This window comes from Dipodomys merriami, unplaced genomic scaffold (assembly GCF_024711535.1).
Source record: "Dipodomys merriami isolate MVZ:Mamm:240054 unplaced genomic scaffold, mDipMer1.0.p SCAF_31, whole genome shotgun sequence".
Taxonomy (NCBI): domain Eukaryota; kingdom Metazoa; phylum Chordata; class Mammalia; order Rodentia; family Heteromyidae; genus Dipodomys; species Dipodomys merriami.
In genome coordinates, this window is record NW_027204604.1 from 6,890,098 (window position 1) to 6,913,273 (window position 23,176).

General features: G+C 36.4%; 1 protein-coding gene across 4 annotated transcripts in view; it reads right to left on the bottom strand.

Moving 5' to 3' along the window:
- Syt14 (synaptotagmin 14) overlaps nt 1-23,176 on the bottom strand; it is a 123,003-nt gene that overhangs the window by 13,168 nt on the left and 86,659 nt on the right. For all 4 annotated transcript variants that reach the window (XM_070041442.1, XM_070041441.1, XM_070041443.1 and 1 more), the window contains 2 exons: nt 16,830-17,101; nt 12,985-13,434 (listed from right to left, as the gene is read on the bottom strand). In XM_070041442.1, coding sequence (XP_069897543.1) covers nt 12,985-13,434; nt 16,830-17,101 — 722 coding nt within the window. The remainder of the gene's footprint in view (nt 1-12,984; nt 13,435-16,829; nt 17,102-23,176) is intronic.

Genomic DNA, 23,176 nt, shown 5'->3' on the forward strand with positions numbered 1-23,176 from the left:
ATTTTGATTCTTTGAATTTCTGGCCTTACATCTTTCTTCTAATCATGATTTTAGGTTTTCTTTAATAGGCCGATCATGTTGAGTCAGTTGATCACATTTCACTTACCAGTGTCCATGACAGGATATGCACATCAGACAGAGTAGACTTCCATGAAATTGACCTTGGTGGTGACACATCTCTACTCAAAATATTTAAGGACAGAATGGCAAAGTAAGGAAGTCTTCCCCCTCCATAACAGCAACGTGTCACTGGCAAAAACTGTCCAAGTAAACGTCCTCAGTTCTGAATTAACCAATGTTTTGCATCAGTCTGAGGGGTATTTATTTAAGAAAAGCATTGGAAATCCCTTGTACCACTTAAAATTAACCCCATTTCCTATCTTCTGCCCAGAGATCCATGGAACTCAAAAACCAGAAGCTGTGGCTCAAAGTGGTAGAGCACCCAAGGCCCTGAGTTCAAGCCATATGAGGATTGTAGTTCAAAGCCAGCCTGGGCAGGAAGGCCCATGAGATTCTTAGCTCCAATTAAGCACCAAAAACCCAAACATGAAACTGTGGTTCAAGTGGTAGAGTGTTGTCTTGAGCAAATAAAGCTCAGGGACAGCACCCAGGTCCTGAGTTCAAGCCCCAAGACTAATACACACACACACAAAAGCATGAGATATGCAAAGAAACAGGAAAGCATTATTAACAAACAAACCAACCCAAGAAAACCATTCAATAAAAGTTGTCCAAAAAAGTCTAGACATTGAGCTTAACAAATAAAAGAATCATAATCAGCTCTGTAAGTATATTCAAAGAACTAAAACCTATGAAAACAATGCCTCACCAAAGACGTGGCTAGCCGTAAAGAGACAAAAATTACTATAAAAAAAAACAAACAAATTCTGGGTTTAAAAATGCAACTGAAATGAGAAATTAAAGGTAATCAATAGTAGATCTGAATTGTCAGAAGAAAGTGAATTTGAAGATAGGTCAAACAGATTTCTAGTCTCAGTGGGAAGAAAAAGAAGAGGAGAAAATGAAGACAGCCTTAAAGACATATAAGAGATACCTTCAAACATAACATACATATGCATATTAGGACTCGAGAAGAAGAGAGAAAAGGTCAGAAAGTACTTGAAGAAGTAATAACTAAAAACTTTCCAAATGTGAAAAAAGACAATCATGTGGAGATCAAAGTACTACAATGAACTCCAAACAGCATACTCTGAAAGCTATCCACACATAGATATATAGGTGAACTGTAGAAAGTGAAATACAAGCAGAAATTTTTGAAAGTGATAAAAAAGCAATTCATCACATATAAGAGATCCTCAAAAGATTAGAATCTGATGTCTTCACAAAATCACAGTAGCTGAGATGAAATAGGTTATTACATGTAGAAGACTGAAACAAGATTCCTATCTCTATGTTGTAGCAAAATCAATTACAGATGAACCAAAGACCATAGCCTAACACTTGGTCTTTGAAACTACTAGGAGAAAACATGGGAGTATCTTCAAGATACAAGCATAGATAATGGCTTTTAGAATAAAACTCTAATAGCATGGAAATCACAGGAGGAGCCAGGGGCAAGGTACAATCGTCTAGATCATACCTCCAAAGAGCTTATTTCCTCTAAATATGCTTCATCTCCTAATTTACATCTCTTCCCAACAATGCTATCAAATTACAGATCCAGTCCATCAATGGTTTGGATCAGACCCTTTATGATCCACTTCCCCAATGCCTCACCCCTGAATACTGTTGTGATAGGAATTGAGTCCTTTGGGCAACACTTCATATTCAAACCATGATAAAATGTAGTATACAATAATATATATATATATATATATACACACATATATTACTAGAATAATGAACGTAAATTGAATACTTCTTAAGTATTCAATGTTATATACTAATGTGAAATTAACTTAAAATTTGCATATATACACAATTGTTTTAAGAAGGAAGTGGGGATAAGGGAGAGTAACCGAGGGGGTGAATGACTGTCCAGTGTATTTGCCATGTGTATGGAAATATCACAGTGAACTCCCCTTGTATAACTAATAATAAAGTCATTTAACAACTTACATCTTCTTTGACATTTTATAACACATTCTACCTCTATATTAATAAAAGTATCCATATATATGGGAAGGTATTTAAAAAGTTACTCATCTACAATGTTAATAGTAATGAAATGGGTTATGATGGTAGCACACCATGAATTCTCACAAAAAAAGAAACCAAATTGAACTACTCTTACAAAAAAAAATGATACTGACAGAAAAAATTGTGATGATGACAGTAATAACAGGAAGTATGGTAATTTATACAGATAAAAATCTTTAATACGCTCTCAAGTAAGGAATTGGGATGATGATGACCACAGTTTAAATTTATGAAACCTCAAGTCTCAAATTTCCTTTGTTAAACTTTAAAATAGAAATAATTCTCTTAAGACACAAATCAGACTATTTGAAAATTAGTTCTGATGCAAATTTCAATTGTCGCGAATAAGTTACCGATGAGTGAAATGGCAAAATATGATTTATATGTTTCCTAAAGTGCAAATACAGAGGAAATTTCTGAAAGGCTTAATGAAGCTTCCCAACCACCTCAGTTTTTTAATATGATGTTGCTGTTATATATCTTTATAGAGTATTGAAGATGTTCCAAGAAGTGAAATGTTAGCAGAGATAGAAATAGCAATGCTTTTTTAACTTCACTTAATCACAATGTGCTGTTTTGGAACAAATCTTTTTATGTTGTTTTCATTCCTTATATTATTTTTATAATGTAAATGTCAGAATATCCAAGTGGGACTATACTATAAATATGGTCTTGAGAACAATTAATGGACTACATGGTGAATTTCCCCAATTGTGTGTTCCTAAAAGATCAATGAAGCCCAGGAAATTATAAAATGGTCAGTTTCTGACAAATTAGTTTTGATAGCTTTAGTGCTACAATAAATTTTGTTTATATAAGCTGAATCCAAAGAAAAACTAATCAATGATATCACATATTACATACAATGAAAGACATGTTTCCTCATTGTCATAAATTCAATCCTTAAAAAAAAATCTTTATGTTCCTTTATTGGAGCAAGATTCCTGATCAGTCATCAGTGGTGTATTACTAAACAGAGACCTGTGCAGGAGCTACATACTAATCCATCTACACAGGTTTTGGTTATACTTTTGCCCATTGATGGAATAGTTCCATTTATAAGGTTTTACACCTCAGAAAACTTCCAGGCTGACCAGACTGTCCATTAATTTGGCTCTGAAAAAAGTGGCATTGGAGAATTTCAGCTATATTTTACAGCATTAAAAAGCTTATGCGTTCGGCAGCTTCTCGGTGTGATGGCGCTGGGCAGAGTTCTTACCCCATCCAGATCCAGTCACACTTGAGAGCCATAGGTTAGACACCTGGGACTTAAGAGCATCTTATCTTATTTGATTTTTGTCCTAAAGATCCAAACATTACTTCCTTCCAGTAGTGGTACCCTGACTTTTGACTTGTAAATAAACATAAGAACATCAAGAATTTATTAGTTTAGAACTATCACACTTTTTCATATTATTTCAGTTAAAATGTATTTTCAGTGGCATACCTGTACTTATGAATCAAAGGACACTTTTACTTCTCATCCTTAGTCTATTTAGTCTATTTTACATTGTGTTTTGGGAATAAAGTAATAATCTTGACATTTTTGGAATGCTGACTTTTTAAACAACAAATAAAAACAAATTACAAACTAGGAAAGATGGCACATGTCTGTAATTCCAACACTCAAGAAACTAAGGCAAGGAGGATGTATGCTGGTAATCCCAGCACTCAAGAGGCTGAGCCAGAAGGATTACAAGTTCAAGGCTAATCTGGACCAAAAAGTGAAACCCTGATTCAAACAAGCAAATAATCAAATAAATAGACTACCCATGCCACCTCCCCCTGCGCCCCGCCCCCATGCCCAAATACGAGCATAAGGAATGTTCATACATAAACCAGGTTCTAGCAACACTCTTAGGCAAATTCAACTACTCTCAACTAAGGAACTTTGACCTTTTAGGTCAAAATTATCATAAGATGTAATAAGAACTTAAGAATGGCAAAGCACAGACTGTGGAGACAGATGATTTAAATCTCTACTTGGACACTTCCTGCATATTCAGTTTACCTTCCTACACCTCGTGTTTTTCAGTTATCAGTGGAGGGTGCTAGCACTTATCTCAGACAGTGAGTTAATATGTATCACATACTGCACCCAGCACCTGGAAGTGCCATTCAAGTTGCACAAGGTCAATGGCTACTGCTTTTTACCGCTTTCCACTAATGGAACTATTCTCAGAAACAATACATGAAAATAAACCCTTTTAACTAAAATCAAACCCTATTAACAACAGATGGAATCTCAGTATAGCATCAACGGCCTAAAGTGAGTTTTAAAACGTCTAACTCCCATCTAATGTGATTTGGAAGATCAAACTGCCTAGCTCATGGGCACGAGCTCATCAGTGCATCCTCCCGCCCCCTGCAGTCACAGTGATTGCTTCTGCAATCGGCATGATATCCAATTTGGAGGGCCACTACGTGGAGAATCAAATCATTGAGCTCTTACTCTGAAGTCAGCACCAAGCTTTCATTGTGAACTGCATCAGAAAGGGTCCAGTGAAGGAAACACTCCACTTTGTGTACCTCTGGAAGAAAGACATAAGGAACTTACAAAATTGTCAGAAGAGTTGGTGAGCACCAGGATATTGGCCAATCCTGCAGGAAGCCAAAGGAGCTACTTGTATAGAGAGATGAGTTACAAAATACTAGCTTAGCTCAATCAAGGAATCAGCAAGCCATCACTGCCACACCATGGCAATGGACTGAAAACTAGCTATTAGAATGTTGCTGGGGGGAAATCATCTTAACTTGAACTTGCCTGCCTGAAGCAGTAAAATGGCCTCTGCCTCTTCACCTTGCAAACCATGCACAAACACATTTAATTGGCAGAATCTGATTAGCATCCAGAACTCTGGGGAATATTAAAAATGTAGTTCTCCTAAAGGAATGAAATTAGAAAAGGTTGGGAATATTTTTTGATTGTCTAATCACTTATGATAGTGACTTTGGAATAGTTAAAGATACTTAAGTATACTTTTATCATCTGAAAAATAGGTGTAAATAATAATACCTCCCCTCTTGTGGGTTGGATCTGAAATGTCCCTTACAGGATTTTGCATATGGCTAAAGGATTATCAATATTTTAATGAATCAACTTTTTGTTCCACTCATTCTTTGTATAGTTTCTTCAGTCTCTGATTCATCAATTTCTGCCCTAGCCTTCATTATTTCTTTGTCTGCTAATTTTTGGTATGGTATGTTCTTGTTTTCTAGGAACTTGAGGTGCATCATTAGGCTAAGTTTCGTTGGGGGTGGTGTTTTTTTTTAGGTGTTCATAGTGTAAATATAACACCACTTCACTGAACCCCAAAGATTCTAGTAGTTTCTGTTTTCATTTTCAATAGATTCTAGAACTTCTGGATTTCTTCCCTTATTTCTTCAATGACTCACTTATTCAGCAAACTGTTGCCCAATCTTTGTATGATTAAGTATATTTTGTGGTTTCTTGTGCTGATTTCTAGTTTTATTCCATTTTGGTTGTATAAAAATGAAAAGGATTATGTCAATTCTTAGGTTTGCAGATACTTGCTTTAGGTCCTAAAATATATACTACTTTGGGGAAAGTTCCATGGACTGCTCAGAATGTACATTGTGCAATTGTTGGATCGTGAGTCCAACTGATGGTGTCATTTACTTGTGAGATTTCTTTGCTGATATTTTTTGCATGACCTATCTATTGGTGAGAGTGTGGCACTGAAGTCTCCTGCAATCATTATGCTGGGATTTTAGGTCTGGCTTCATTAAACATGAAGCTGGGTATGCCAACACAACTTGTGTATTTGTTAACAATGGTTCGTTCCCCTTGCTAGATTGTTCTCTTTATTAATAGGGAGTAACTTTGTCTCTTCTAATTTTGGTTTAAAGTCTACAGGATCAGATATGACTATAATTATGCCTACCTGATTTCAGGGTCTATTTGCTTGGTAGACCTTTTCATTCCAAAGTAACATTTGTTTTTGTCAGGAAGATGCATTTCTTGTATGCAATGAAAAGTTGGGTTTTACATTTGAATATAAATTGCCATTATATGTTTTCATTCGGAGAATCAAGACCACTGAAATTCAGGGCTATTATTGAAAAATATGCAGTAATTCCTTCCATTTTTTGTATTGTTTTGATTCTTCCTGCTCTTCATTTGCTTATCTACTCATCTGATGAGATTTTTTTCTCCCCTGTTTTTATGATTATCTTTGTCCTCTCTTCCGTATGTAGAATGCCTTCCAAGAACTTCTCAAGTGCTGGTTTAGTGGTCATAAGTTGCTTTGTCGTGGAACATTTTTATTTGTCTCTCAATTATAAATGATAGTTTTGCTATGCAGATTAATCTAAGTTGGTAGCTGGTAGTTGTTTGCTTTCAGTGTTTGAAATACATAATTCCATGTTCTTTCCTTTAATTTCTGGTGAGAAATCTGATCCGGTTTCGATGTGTTTGCCACTGTATGTTACCTGGACTTTTCTCTTGAAGTTTGCAGTAATGTTTCTTTGCTCTGGATTTTCAATGTTTTAACTGATATATCTTGAAGCCAAGTGTTTTTAAAATTTTATTTCATGTTTTTTAATTATATTTTTTGTTATCTTTCAGTAGTTTTGTACATACAAAGGGGATATCATTCAAATCAGTTTATAAGTATAATACATCTTGTCAATATCACCCCTTTTGTCATTCTCCTCCATCCCTCACAATCCACTGAAGTGTCACTTTTCTGGTCTGGTCTACTGGATGTTCTGAAAGCCTTCTGGATCTGGATGGCTGTTCCCAAGACCAGAGAACTTTTCTCCTATTCTTTTATTGTATGTTTCCTACCTTTTTAACTGCACCTCTTTTTTCCTTCTTCGATGCCCATGATGCTTAGGTTTGGTTTCTTAATAGTGTCCTTTATTTTTTCATATCTCTTATTTGACTGTCCTCAAGCACCGATATTCTGTCTTAAATTTTATACTATCTACTGGAGAGACTTTTCATGTTTTTAATTTGACTTGGTAGGCTTTTCAGTTCTATAATTTCATTAGATTCTTTTTAAGGATTTCTATTACCAGTGAATTTCTATTTTATATCCTGTAGTGTTTTTCTTACTTTGGTCAGCTATTTGTATCCTCTTTGGGTTCCTTCAGTTTTTTAACACACGTCCTCATTCATTTTCTTAATCACTATTTTCCTGTCTACCAGTACTGGGACTTGAACTCAGAGCCAGAGCACTGTCCCTTAGCTTTTTTGCTCAAGGCTAGCACTCTATCACTTAGGCTGCAGGTCCACTTCCAACCTTGTTTTGGTGGTTAATTGGGGATAAGAGTCACACAGTTTTCTGCCTGGGCTGGCTTTAAGCTGTGATCTTCAGATTTCAGCCTCTTGAGTAGCTAGGATTACAGGCATGAGCCACTAGTGCACATGGCTGTTCATCATTCATATAATCATGTTTTTGAGGGTTTTTTTCCTTTGTTTTTCTTTACTATCCTTAGTGTCTATTACTGTGGGGTTGTTGCCCTTTGGAGATTTTGTATCACTTTGGGTTTTCAAATGTCTTGTGTTCCTATGTTGGGATTTATGCATAAGGCCAATTTCTTGATATTTTAATCACCTTTAATTTTAAAGTTGAAACATTCATAAAGTTCAAGTAGGACTGTGTAGCAGAAGGGTATAGTTCAGTTTCTCCTCACTGGACAAGCTTTTGTCTACAACCTCAAGGAAGCAGGTCTGGACCCTTCCAGCACCATTCAGATGAGAACTAGCTGGGATTTCTCATATTTTCTTGTGCTTGGGTTGGTGTTATACATAATTTGAGTGTGGGTTTACCAGTAAAGGGTCAGTTATCTGCTTCTGTGTTGCTTTTATGGTGGAATCTTCCCCTTTTTGATTATTTGAAACTACCATAATCCACACAGTCCATAAACAAGCTCCCATTACTGAATGGTTTTCTCTGTTTGGGCCCCTGGGGTAGTCCATGGACTACCCATGGGGTATTCCTCTAATAATGTGCCTTATAGAGAACTCACTGAGTTCTGCACTGGCATTAGAGAACTGAGGGCTAAGTGCTTTGCTGGCAGGTCTCAGTTCTTTCAGACTCCACTCAGCAGCTTGTTACCCTGTGGGAAGGCTAAGGCTGGAGAGCAACCAATACCCTCTGAGTACTCCTGTACTCACAGTGCTACGTGTCACCTGGCAGCAAGACCCCAAAGACATTAGATAGCTCCTAGATGCTCAACACTCACAGCCAGCCACTGGCATGGTTCTGTTTTTGCAATGATCCTTGGGTACTGGGACTCACTGACAGCCAGGCCCTTTACTGTGTGAGCTCCTATTGCTGAATCCTCAGATTCCCTTCTTTCTCCAAGGACATTTCTTCTTTCTGTCTCTGGCTTTTCCTTACTTTCTAGGCCCTCCGGTTGTGGCTCGGTCTGTCTGGTGGCGGGCTGATTAAAAGGAGGTAATATAGACTGATCACTGGCAGCCCCTACAATCTGAACTCTCCACCAGCAGAAGTGAGTGCTGCTTTCTGAAATGTACTTCAGGCGAATGAAACTGCTTGCAGGGTGAAGCTGCCAACTGCTGAGCCTTCTTCAGTTGCTTTCCTAGCTCTTGCCAGAAGCCCTCAACTTGCCTGAGTCAAACCTTTCTGTTTTCACATTGGCCTCTGGTGGTAGTCTCCCACCCAAACACCATGACTGGGTAAGCCAGAAATCCCTGCTCACTGACTGTTCTCCAACCTCTAAGCCCACTTGTTGTGGCTCTGTTCAAAGCCTGCCTGGTTGCAAGCGGCTTGCGAGAACCATGACCAGAAACCTATCTGACAACATCCCAGCTATTGAGATTGGAGTGAGAAATAACTAAAAACAATAGCTACTGAATGATAAAAACTATATGCTTATTTCAGGGTTCTTATTTGACAATACTGGAAACTAACTCTGAGTCATAATGTAGAGCAATTTGTTAAACAATAGAGACAAAGTGGTTAATGGCTCAACTTCTCAAGAGTCAGGTGTAAAGCAAGATCTAAGCTGCTGAGGGGTCATGGACTTTACTTCAACTGTTACTAGCCCAGCAACAATATTGCCCCTCACTCTGACCTCCAGAATCCTCCACCCTCAATTTCAAGCATGACTTGAGCATAATGTCTGCTTGTTCAGTCTACATTCAGGGTTTCCTGAAAACAAACAGGAGTGGTATATTCTAGGTCGCAAAGCTCCTGCTGAACCTACTATTGAGATTGAAAAAAGTTAATTTTCTAGTTTATTTTTAGGAGGTAGAAATCATTAGTTGACATAAAGTTGTGGATAAAGTTTAAAAGAGTGAGAACACAATACATAGTCACCACAAAATGTGATACATTGGGCATACAAAACTCATTTAAAATTCACCCATGTCTGTTATTACTTAACTTCTTTCCGATGGATATTAGTAAAATCTCACAGTATCCAAGATGAATAGAACCTTAGGAGTTCCTTTGGCCTAATCTTCTCATTTCACTGAGAAATCCATTTCCAAAATAGTTTACCAAATTTACATAACCTACTTACTGGAAAGAACTCAGTTTTTAACTCTTAATATATTTTTTGTCATTCAATGCACAAAAGAAGCATAATTCAAACTATATCTTAAAGTTAAAACTGTAGTCACTCTCAGCAGAATACATTGTTTAGTTCTCAGAAAGTTATTTTAGTGATACTGACTTTATATTTCTCAGTTCTATTCACCAATAAGTCCCTAAAAACCTTGCTATACAACTAAATTTTTATACATAATTCAAATTTTCTATCATCATCCATGAAAATAAAAGTATAAGTATACATCAAATGTAATTTCTATAATCTCTGGCTTGATTCAAACTTTCCCTTGATTAAAGGCTAATATTCTTGCAACAACAAAAGTAGTTATTTAAAAAAAACCCACAAGAGTACATGTTAAGACATGAAGATACCTGGTTTTTGAAGTGAATGTATTTCTTACAAAATGAGAGAAAAATGAAGTAAAAAAAATAGTCAAACAAGCCAGGTGCCAGTGGCTCACGCCTATAATCCTAGCTACTCAGGAGGCTGAGATCTGAGGATCATGATTCAAAGCCAGCCTAGGCAGGAAAGTCCGTGAGACTCTTACCTCCAATAAACCACTAGAAAACCAGACGTTGGCTCTGTTGCTCAGGAGGTAGAACGCTCGCCTTGAGCTGAAGAGCTGAGGGACAGCGCCCAGGCCCAGAGTTCAGGCCCCATGACCAACAACAACAACAAAAAAGTCAAATTATAATAATGAGATATCTCCATGAAGTTAATATTAAAACTTAAGCAAACATTTAACACTATAGCATCTACAGAAAATATACATGTATGTATATATATATATATATATATATATAATATGGAGATATACTGCATGTTTTTGTATACATATACACAAACAACACAAACATATACATATATGTATATATATGCACACATGTCATATACATTTATGACATTTATGTATGTATACACATACTTTTTTTGGTGCAGGTCCTGGGGACGGAATTCAGGGCCTGGGTGCTGTTCTTGAACATTTTTTGCTCAAGGCTCTACCACTTGAGTCACAGTTCTTCTTCTGGCTGGCTTTTTTTGATGTTTAATTGGAGATAAGAGTTCCATGGACTTTCCTGCACATTCTGGCTTCGAACTGTGATCCTTGGACCTCAAGCCTCCTGAGTAGCTAGGATTACATGTATGAGCCACTAGTGCCTGGTATGTTTATAGTTTTTTTTGTTTTTTTTGTTTTTGGTCCGGTCGTGGGGCCTGAACTCTGGGCCTGGGTGCTGTCCCTCAGCTCTTCAGCTCAAGGCTAGCGCTCTACTACTTGAGCCACAGCGCCACTTCCAGCTTTTTTCTTTCTGCTTATGTGGTGCTGAGGAATCGAACCCAGGGCCTCGAGCATGCAAGGCAAGCGCTCTACCACTGAGCCACCTTCCCAGCCCTGTTTATAGTTTTTTTTGTACCATAGTTTGAACGCAGAGTCTCATACATCTCCAGCCCTTTCTTCATTTTATTTTGAGACAAAATTTCACTAAGTTGCCCAAACTAGGCTTGAACTGACTATGTAGCCCACTCTGGCCTCAAATTTTATATTATAGGTGTGAGGATTGTAAGTATGAGCAATCACACCTGGCTAGAAAATACACATACACTATTAATACTATATGTGCATGAACAGACTCATTAGACATAAAATTATGAAAGTTAACCTCACAATTATGGTGTGCTGAGTCTTATAGTATGAGTAAGTTGGAGAAAAATGCATAGCAAGGGAAAACAAAACTAAACAGCTACAGAATTTGAAATTTCTCTGCATCATTGCAGAGAAAACATTTCCTTTTTCTTTTTCTTGTTTTTAATCCAGAATGCAAGAATAGTTCATTATTTAAAATGATCAGCTTATGCTGAACCCAAATGATCACTTATAAAATGTAACAAAATATCATATTGTACTCCATAAATAGGTATAATTATTATGTGCTAATAAAAATAAGTTTAAAAAGTCAATGTACTTGACCTCATTAACTTAAAAAGAGAAAACCATCTAATTATTTCAGTAGATAAATGTCTACTTCTTTTAAATCTCAACAAATTAGGATGTATTATTTATTTTTTATTTCTTACTCATTGATTTTGGTGGTACTGGGGTTTTGAACTCAGCTTCATGCTTCCTCAGGTAATCTATAGCTTACGACATTATTCTATCCTTTTTTGTTCTGGTTATTTTCTGGGTATGTGTACCAGTACTGAGGCTTGAACTCAGGACCTCAAGCTCTACTCAGCTTTTTCACTCATGACTGGAGCTCTACCACTTGAGCCACATCTCTAGTTCAGGCTCTTTGCTACTAAATTAGAGATAAGAGTCTGACAGACTTTTCTACTTTGGCTGGCTCTAAGCTCATATTGTTGTTCTCTGTAGGTAATAAATCTTTTTCTTTATGGCTTTCAAGATTTTTCTCTTCACTTTTTAGCTTTTCAATACTTTCATTATGGTACATGTGTTTGTGTGTCTGTTAACTGTGATTAGTTTTTTATTTTAACTTTAAAAATTAATATTTTTAGCAGTATGAGGAGTTTATTCTTGAGATAACAATTTCTAAGAGCAAAATATGGACATGCTTATTCAGATTTAACACTGTCATAGAAGCAAGAGTATCATGAGTTGCAGGCCAGCTTGGTATTTAGTGACAACCTTGTCTCCAACTGGAGGAGAAAGGATAGAAAGTATAATAATGTCAGATTTTCTTCATTTAAATAATTTTATGGTAGTGAAAGATAACCAGTCATGATCTAGGCAGCAGTAAGTACACAGTCAATAACACAAAATAATTTCTGTAATATCAAAAATAAGATAGGGGACTAAGATCAGTCTTAATACCACCTAGTATTTTGTTGGTTTGTTTTTCTGCATGGAATTGAACTCAGTGCCTTACACTTGCTAGGCCTGGGCTCTATCACTCGAGCTGTAACCTCAGCTTGTACAACCTAGTTTTAACCTGAAAGAAAACAATAAATTCTATAATAGTTTAGGTGATATAACAATCAACTACTTAGTACATGGTCAACAAAGAAACAGACATGTAAGATACTAGACTAGAAGTCTGTGAAGAAAAAAATAAACTAATAAAATAAATCATGTACCATCTTCAAGGGTAACTTTTATAGGAAATAAATTACCTACCTATTCAAGACTTAAAATTTTTGTAAAGATATGTTCGCTTTGTAAGTAATATAAAGTTGTTGGGTTGATTATGGGTTATTTTTACATTGTATGTAATATATACCATGAACATAAACTGTATCCACGTCATTTGATGAGATACTCACAGAATGATTGCAAGAAGGTTCCAGTATTACAGGTAATGACATTTTCCCTTGAAGATTCAATTTTGTTAAATAAAAAATCTTTTCCCCCACAATCTTTTCCTTTTTCATGCGATGTACACCATACAGTCTAAACCGAACTGCATAATTTCCAATCATCTCAGATTCAACGTGATTGAATTTGAATGTTTCTGTGAAGACAGGGCAAGGTCCTCTCTGGATGCTGGTCTTTGCTCTCTGTTTCTTTATAGGTAGAAGAACAAGGTGTACTTGCCATGAGTTGCCACCTGTCCTGTTATATGTTGGGATGTCTGTGACAGCTGTCACTGTTACCAGAAGCTTCTGTTCTTGTGAGTCATAGTCAAAAGTCACATCCAGTGTGCCATATTTAGCTTCTGGCTCAGGATCAAAAGGTTTAGGAAGCTGTGAAGAGGATCCTTGAGCTGACATGTCCTAAAAAAAGCAAATTTGAATGTTTTCAGTTTTTAACTCTATTACTGAATCTACCATGTAAATAAATGACTGATATTTCTTCAGTGTATGATAGGAAAATAATTTTCCTTTGCTATCACAATGAAAGTATAATAATTAGCACTCAGCTACAATGACAAACTACCCTGTTGGACTAGATTAGTGCCATCAGTAAGTAAAACTAAAATCTTAGTACAATAAAGACACACTTAGAATGTAATATTCCCTATCATAATTTTGAGGATATTAAATATGTTTTCATAAATGATAAACAAAAATATACCTTAATGTATATTTAGTTTTTTTAAAGTAGAAGACCACCAAGTTTTACTTGAGACATAATCAGTAGATACAACTAGCAACTAAACATTAGGCAAGAAAGGAAGAGCATGTGAAATACAATGGCAGAGAAAACTTGGATTCCATTTTCAGTGCTTGTTCTAAAATATGTATCTCTAAAACATAATACAAATTTATCTCAACTTAAAAATCAATGGAAATGTAAAATATGAAAGCATAATCACAAAGGCCCTTAAATATTTCTGCAGCCAAGTATTTTTCTCCAGACCATAGACCATAGTTACTTCGATTCTTAGCTGGAATTAAAAAACAAGGTATGATATTCTAATACTAATTTCCAAAATTGAAAAAAGCTAGAAACTGCGCCCATTTTTCTACAATTGTCTCAAATTCCTGCCAGTCTATTTAGAATATACTGGGAGTTTCATCATTCTTAAAAAAGGTATAAAAAAATCAGTCCTTTCTCTTTCACAGAGTTTGGATCAAAGTTTTATGAAACCGTTAGTTGGTAAGAGGTCATCAAGAGTTATGGACACCTCCTATGAATTCTTCTGAGCCCTTTCTTGACTATCAGTTGGATCCTGTATGTTGATAGGCTCCATGGTATCAAAAGCCTGGGTTAAACCAAGAAAAATACAAATTTTCTATTTGATGCATAATGTCGAGGATAGGGATGCAAAATAAACTGGAAAAAACAAGAGTGAATTTATTACTAGCTCAGGCTATCAGAATTCCACATCTAAATATTCATACAATATGCATTTTCCATATATATATATATATATATATATATATATATATATATTTTTTTTTTTTTTTTTTTGTCAGTCATGTGGCCTGAACTCTGGGCCTGGGCACTGTTCCTCAGCTCTTCAGCTCAAGGCTAGCACTCTACCACTTGAGCAACAGCACCACTTCTGGCTTTTTCTGCTTATGTGGTTCTGAGGAATCAAACCCAGGGCCTAATGTAAGCAAGGCAAACGTTCTACCACTGAACCACCTTCCCAGCCCAGCATTTTCCATATTCTTTTAATTCATCCAATGATGGTATAAGACACACAAAAACAAATAGAATGAAAGGAATTCTAAAGAAGTATTAATGCAGATAACAAGTTAGCAGCTTCTGAAATAAGGGGAAAATAGAGTTGACTATTGAGGTAGGTCAAGTAGCTTGTGAGACATAGGCAGAACATAGTAACTAAGCTGACAACATAGAAAATGTGTCAAAGGTAGAAAAACTTCAGAGAATAATATGGCATGAATGGTACCTACAGTTATGGATGGAAAGCCCAAGCCATGATCATGTGGCCTCTGGGTTGATGGCTTCTTTCTCCAGGTGTTCAACTTAGGAAATGCAGATAAAAGCCTACATCTGTTTAGCAGGCTAAAAGGCAAATCTCAGTGGTAGCCATGTGTATTTGCTGCTGCATCTCTCCTATAAAATGAATGAGCCTCTAGGTACCCTTAGTCAAATCTTAACTCTGACCTTGCTACCAACGATAAATAGGAATTCTGATGGAACAGAAACAGAAAGACTGGTATATGGACACAGAAGCAGCCACAACTCACATAGTGTGAGCTTTCTATCCACACCTGCTTACATTCTGTTCTAGATGTGGTAATCTACATTATCTTGCTCTTATTTCTTGCTGTGTACCCTGAACAGATGAACACATGTGTGTATGTTCACATGTATGCATGCACACTCATTCATGTGATTTGAGCATTTCAATTTGGTCTGTGGGCCCTCTGGGAGAGCCTGCTTTATGCTATTTTTTTTTCTTACAGTTAGACAGACCTGCGTGTTTGAATCACAGTTCTATTTAAGAGATGCTTATACTTGGGGAAATTGCTTCTGAGTCTTAATTTTTCATTTGTAAAAAGGAAACAATACTTCTTATAAACATGATTGGTAGAATTAAGTGGACTAGCTAAAGCTCATAGGAAAATTTCCAGCACAACTCATGATAACAACTGCTGTTGTTAATTCTACAATTCATGCTTCATTGTTAATTTACTGTCAACCTATACAGCAAAACCATAAAGCAAAGATCTCAAATTTATTTAACTGAAAGAGCACAAAGAAGCATTGGTCATGGAAATCCATAACATACTGATATGCAAACAGGTATTAAATATATATTGATAGGTATCCATTTAGAATTTTTTAGCTACTGTCATACTAGAAATATTAGGTAAGTAGTAACAGGTACAAAAGTACTTTTCAAAATTATAGAAGAACTTCCTCCATTAAGGCAAGCCTATCTGCACCTTAATTGTTCTTCGAATTGAGAAACTATCTTCATTATGTACTTCTGACGGCTGATTGGAAAATCCACCTAGTAAGAATGCAGATATGCTATGGTATGAATCAATGTTTTCAGGAAGTTGTAAAAACTTGTAATCTAAATTAGTATGTGGAAAGCAAATCCTAAAAATAAGTAACTGTTTTAGGAAAACATTTTTCAATATTTTTATCACTATAAGAAGATTAAAACAAATCCCTTTTAAAAATATGACAATACTCTGACATGGTAGCAATTATATTTATTGTCATTTTTATATTTTTGCTCCAAAATAGCACTTAACCTCAGCTAACTACTGATGCATGATAACATAAACTCAAATTTCATCAGTAAAAATGATCAGCATTTTCCCTTCTCATTTTCTATAACATTAAAATGAGACTATTTTGAAAGGCCCATGAAACATTAATGAGTACTCTCTTAACACTAAAAAAATCAAAAAAATTATAAAAAAATACAAATAGTAATCTCAAGATGAATGAAAAAAGATAATTTTAGAACATTGTATAGAAAGTGTTTTTTTTTTTTTTAAATAGATAGCAACCCATCTTTAGCTACTCATCATTCCTTGGTGGAAAAGAGGAGCTAAAAATTAGCTGGGACAGCCCTGGTAAGTTGGTTGGATAATAGCTGCATTAAGGATCTGGTACCATAAGCTACAAAGGGATAAGATGACACCCATTCCTCTCACTAAGAGGAGAAGCACTGAATTTTTTTTTTTTAATCCTCCACATCACAATCATTTTCAAACTTCTATATGCTTTTACTTACTTCTGGGCTCAGGACTGCAGTGCTGTCACTTGGAACATCTTCTTCGTATCCTTTATTATGATAACTTTCTATTTCATGACCTGTGCTTCCTTCACTTGGGCACTTGTTGTATGAGCATCTTGGACTGTTGTTGCAGTGGGAAAATTCACATTTACTGTCCCCAATTTCTGAGGGTGTACATGAGAGATGGGGAGAACCACTGTCATCCTGATAGGGTGGTGGCTGCAGTTCATCCAGTGGGGGTGTTCTTCTCATCCTCTGAATGCAGTTTCCTGATAATAGTTAAGAATCGGGTCACTGTTTCCAACTAGCCTCAACATACAGAACAGTGTACAATAATTACAAAGAAGTTCAAAACTGATTAAAAATTGTGTGGCAATGTAGCTGTTGGCTCTACGACATGAATTTTCTTCTCACCTACTTCAGGTGCAGAAATAAAATAATCTGGTTCTCCTCTCCTCTCCTGTGTGGTAAGATCAGGAAAAATAAAAGTCATATTAAGAGAGATTCTATAAAATACCATTAAAATAAGTTTTAAGCCGAGCGCTGGTGGCTCACACCTGTAATCCTAGCTACTCAGGAGGCTGAGATCTAAGGATCATGGTTCAAAGCCATCCTGGGCAGGAAAGTCTGTGAGGCTCTTACCTCCAACAAACCACTAGAAAACTGGACGTAGCACTGTGGCTCAAGTGGTAGAGCGCTCGCCTTGAGCTGAAGAGCTGAGGGACAGTGTCCAGGCCCAGAGTTCAAGCTCCATGACCGACAAAGAAAAAAGAAGCTAAGCTAAAAAAAAACTTCTAGTTGCATATGCAAATGTTTTTAAGTTCAGTCTCAACTGACACAGCTTCTAAAGCATTAATATCTTCCTCTAAATTTAAATTTAATCAACCATTGAATTAAGCTAAGTGATGATATGTAATACTTACTGGACCATGAAGTCAATTCATAGTTTCCAAATGCAGTGGGAAATTTGTCCTTCACTTTTGTTCTAAGAAGAGAGGGTGATTTCTCCCAGAAATCTCAGCATATTGCTCATAGATCTTACCAGACAAAAGTGAGTATATCTATTACTAACCCTTCACTGGCAGGAGAAATGGGATTATCATAACTGGCTTAGGAATTTGAAGGCTAGCTTCACTTTCATACCAATATAGAAAAGAGTAGACACCTGAACAGTATAGAAGCCAGCAAGGAACAAAACAGAGAGAAGATCATGACTAGGAAACAAACATAATGGTGTATATACCTTCTTTACGCTCCAGTTTGCCAACTGGATCTCAGTTTTCATTTTGTTTACAATATATTTTTCCTCTGTGGCTCCCCCTTCCCCACCTCGACTTCAAAACAAAATTTCCTTTTGCTTGATCAAGATGGTATAATTTTGTTTAGCTTATGTTTCCATTTTATCGTGGCCTTCCTGCCAATCAACTAGTACTTTATTACAACTAAACTCCAGTCATCTGGCTTTTATTTAGATTTATTGTTACTCTTACTCCAAAGACCAAGGCACAAATTAATTATTCAAGGAAGTTTGTGATATCAAAAAATTCCAGCTATGCTCAATGGGTAGATTTTGATACTGTTTTCTAGGTTTGTCCAAGTGAATTGGAATGTATAACTTACCATGATAAGTCTTTAAAATACAATGCTATCCTGACATCTTTATGATTGTATTTCACTTTTCACAGTGAAGAACAGGCAAATGTGTACAGAATTAAAAATTCATTAAAATACATGATCATAAGGATTTCTCCCTTTAAACATTTGCAGTAACTTATTTTTGTTCTATTTGGCAACTATTTTGTGCTATCTACCTAGTATAATAACAAAGAATTGACTTAAATTTAATTAACATTGGAAAAATTTTAAGACAAGTTCATAAAGTAACATGATCTATTTTATAGTTTAAACACACAGAAAACATTAAGAAGAAATTTCTAAGAAGACTAACAAATACCAAAATAACAACACCTTCTAATTACCTTAGCTCTTGATTTACTATAAAAATGATATACTCTTTTATGATATAAAAGATTTCAGCATGAATACGCCTATAGCATCAATTTACTATCTTCCTATTACACAGCACCTAAAAGAACACAAAGTGTTTTCTTACCCTAGGAAAGATAACATGCATACACACATAGACCAGGACCTATAGTCCTTAATCCTAACATCTTAAGTAGTAGTTAAGAACTACAAGGAATGAGTGTTCAACATCTACTCAATTAGTTTTTAATACATGTGAAAATTTGCTAAAACTTTCTAAAATACACGGGGTAATAAATTAAGGTTCAGCATATTTTATAAAGTTAGAAGTGTAAACATGGAATCTGACTGCTGTGGAATTAAACCAGAAATCAGAAAGAAAAACAGAGAATTGATAGAAAACTAAATAACTGGAAATAAAATGTACTCCAAATGATCCATGGATCAAAGAAAAAAAATAAGAATTGAAATTAGAAATACACTAAAGAGGCCAGGTACCAGTGGCTCATGCGTGTAATCCTAGCTTTTCAAAAGGCTGAGACTGAGATCTGAGGATCCAGGTTCAAAGCTAGCCCGAGCAGGAAAGTCTGTGAGACTTTTATCTCCAATAAATTACCAAAAAAAAAAAAAAAGCCAGAAGTAGAGCTTTGGCTAAAGTAGTAAAGCAAAGCACTAGCCTTGAGCAAAACAAGCTCAGAGACAATGTCCAGGCCCCAAGCCCCAAGTTCAAGCCCTAGAACCAGCAGAAAAAAAAAAACAATATAAAGAGATGTCTTCCCTTCTCTTACTCTCTCTCAGTCCTTCTCCCCTATCTTTACCCACGAGTTGTAGAGTTCACTTGCATTAGTGTCCAGTGAGCTCTACTAATGGGATTGGGAGAGAGTGAGGGAAGGGATGACACTACTCATTGAAGGGATGACACTACTCATTACCTGACTCATGGCTGTGGTGTACATGAGACATGTTCAAACAATGATGGAGACAATTTATCTAGACAAACAAACCAGCCTGAGATGGGCCCCACTAGCCAAATCCCACCAACAATTTGAATTTCCAAGTAAATAACTACAGTAATGGATTATGACTCATTGAATAAAAAAGGAAACCAGGGATTTGCATAGATACAAGGAAGCATATGAGTACATTGAAGGATTTTTAAGAAACCAGAAATGTATATAGCTACAAAGAATCTTTTTATACATTATTTATTGGTTACACAGGGTCATTTTACAGAATTGAAAACTGGTCGGTATCATCTTAATGAATAGATCAAAATGAGTATTATAATGTGTCCCACCTGCTAAGATATAATGAAAGAAATATACTTCACAAAATATAGAGAATGCTCTACAAAACAGTTATACAAGCTATCAAAATGGTCCCCAGAAGAAGTATAAAAGTTATGTAATCTAATTACTACAGAAAATAAACAATATTTAAAAAGTTCCCCCAAAGGAAAATTCCAGGCCAAGATGGCGTCATCTATGAATTTATCAAAAGGTTACCACTTGCACAAACCAAAAAGATATTTCTTACATTATTTTATAGTATAAGTGTAACTCTGAAACCAGGATTCCAAAGTGAAGAAGAAGAGAAAGAAGAGGAAGGAGGAGGAGGAAGAGATGGAGGTAGCTCATGTCTATAATCTTAGCTACTAAGGAGGTTGAGATCTAAGGATAAAGGTTCCAAGTCAGTGTGGAAAAGAAAGTCTGAAAACCTTATCTCCAATTAAGCACAAGAAAAAAAGAACTGTGGCTTAAAGTATAGAGCACTAATCTTGAGCAAAAAGAGACTCAGGGACAGTGCTTAGGCCCTGAATTCAAGCCCTGTAACTAACCCCCCCCCTGCCAAAAATGAACATAGACACAAACACTCTAATCAAAATACTGGTCAATTAAACCCAGGGTTATATATACAGGGCACTGCATTATAACTAACTTGGACGTATTCTAGGAGTGCTGGCTTATTTTAGGTAGAGTTAATGTTTAAAATTTATTTTATACTCTCATTGCACTGACAGAATAAGAGATAAAAGTATCATGGTAATTCTAATAGTTTTTGAAAAAGCATTTAATGCCAGGTGCCAATGGTTCACACTTGTAACACCAGCTACTCAGGAGCTTGAAAATATGAGGATCAAGATCCAAAGCCAGGCCAGCAGGAAAGTCTGTGAGATTCGTATCTCCAATGAACCACCAAAAAGCTGGAAATGGAACTGTGGTTCAAAGTGATAGCGCACTTGACTTGAGTACAAAAGCTTGGAGAAAGTGCCCAGGTTCTGAGTTCAAGCCCCAGGACACACGGACAAATGGACAGACAGACAGACAGACAGACAGACAGACAGACAGACACACACACACACACACACACACACACACACACACACACACACACACACACACAAGCCCATGCAAGCATTTGATAAAAATCATGACATGCTGATGATGAAATATCTGAACAAATTAAGAATAGAAGGTGATTTCCTTTATTTTAAAAAGTATATGGTTGTCCTACAGCAAACATACTTAATGGTAAAATGTTGAAAGTTTAACTCTGAGCTGGAGAATGAGAACAGGTGTCTCTATCACCACTTTTATTCAACAATGTACTGGAGGTCCTAGCCAGTGCAATAAGGTAAAGAAAGGCGATGCAAACTGAAGTACAACTGTCATTACTCTCTGATAATGAGTGTGATGTAGAAAATCAAAAATAATTTAGAAATAATCTATTAGAATAAACTCAGCAAAGGCCCAGGAAATGAGGTTATTGTTTTACTAAGCAGTTGAATTTCTACAGACATGCAACAAACAGAAAGTAAAATTTAAAAAGAAACCCACATATAATATCAGATAATACCAAATAAGAATTAGCTTGCTATTTTTTCCAGCTCTTGTTTAGAATGTGTACTACTGGCAATTAGTGGACTCTAAACTTGTAACCCAAAGGAAAAGCAGAGATGTCAGAATTACAGGTTTGGTATGTATATGCCTTCCTTAGCTTGGTCACTGTAAAAATTAATGGGTTTGAAAAATGGTGGCAGATTATCATAAGCTTAATTAGAAGATGACTTCAACTGCAGTTGCCACTCCAGATGGTGCATTCTAATTGAGCAAATTAAGACATTCTTGGTGTTTAATACTCAGTATTAGTTAGCAAGTGGTTTGGATTTTTTCTTTTTCCTTCGTAACAATCCAAAGAGAACAAAAGTTAGCAGGCTGTCTTCAATCTGGTAAATCCAGTAACACCTCTACGTTCTTGCTTCAGGAAAGTAAAAGTATTCTAGCTCTATACTACACTCTGTTGCGCAGAGACCTTTGATTCCTCATCATTCCCTAACTGCCTTTGGATGACAGAGACTGGGAGAGCAAGAGTAGAAGAGGTGAGTAATGCAAAGCCTTCGTAAGATACACACAGGGGACAGAGCTGAGACTTAAATCTCATGAAAAGACAGAAACTTGCCATTGTAATCAAGTTACTGAGGGCCCAACCTGCGATGGGATATTTCTTCCAAAGTTAAAGAGGATTTGCCTGTCTGGTGTTGATGGCTCATGCCTTTCATCCTAGCTACTCAGGAGGCTGAGATATGAGGATCACAGCCCGGGTAGAAAATGTCCATGAGACTCTTATCTCCAATTAATCACCAGAAAACTGGAAATGTCACTATGGCTCAAAGTGGTACAGCACTAGCCACAGCACCCAAGCCCTAAGTTCAAGCCCCATGATGGACAAACCCCCCCCCCAAAAAAAAAGGCAGGGGGGGATTATTTACCAACCCATGCATTTCCTTCACTGAGACTAGCCAAGTTTGTCATCTTGCTTAAAGCAACACACTATGTATTTGACTATATAACTCAGACTCATGTGTAAGGTCAGCTAAAAAACCACTAACTTTGAGTAAAGCCTAGAGCAAGGTGGTCAGTCCTTCCAGATCACTGAGGAGAGAGCCGGAAAGGCTCTGACAGAGGACCTGACAGACCAAATGGTGCTAAGAAGATCCTTGATACCAGAAAGTACGCCCTCTCCCCCCACCTCTCTCTCTCTCTCTCTCTCTCTCTCTCTCTCTCTCTCTCTCACACACACACACACACACACACACACACACACACACACACACACACACACACACACACACACAAAACGTTAGTTGAAATTAGAGTTCGTATTATTTTTGTTCCCTGCCTTGAAATCTGAATTCTTTGCTTGGTTTATTTCCCTGATGATCTGAAATAATCCTTGATGTAAACCATACCCCACATATTGCTAGCAACTTTTTGTTAGTACAGTCTTATTCAGAACAATTATTTTTCTCAAGTGAAAAATCAATTCATTTCTTGACCCTTAAGGGTTTTGTTTTGTTT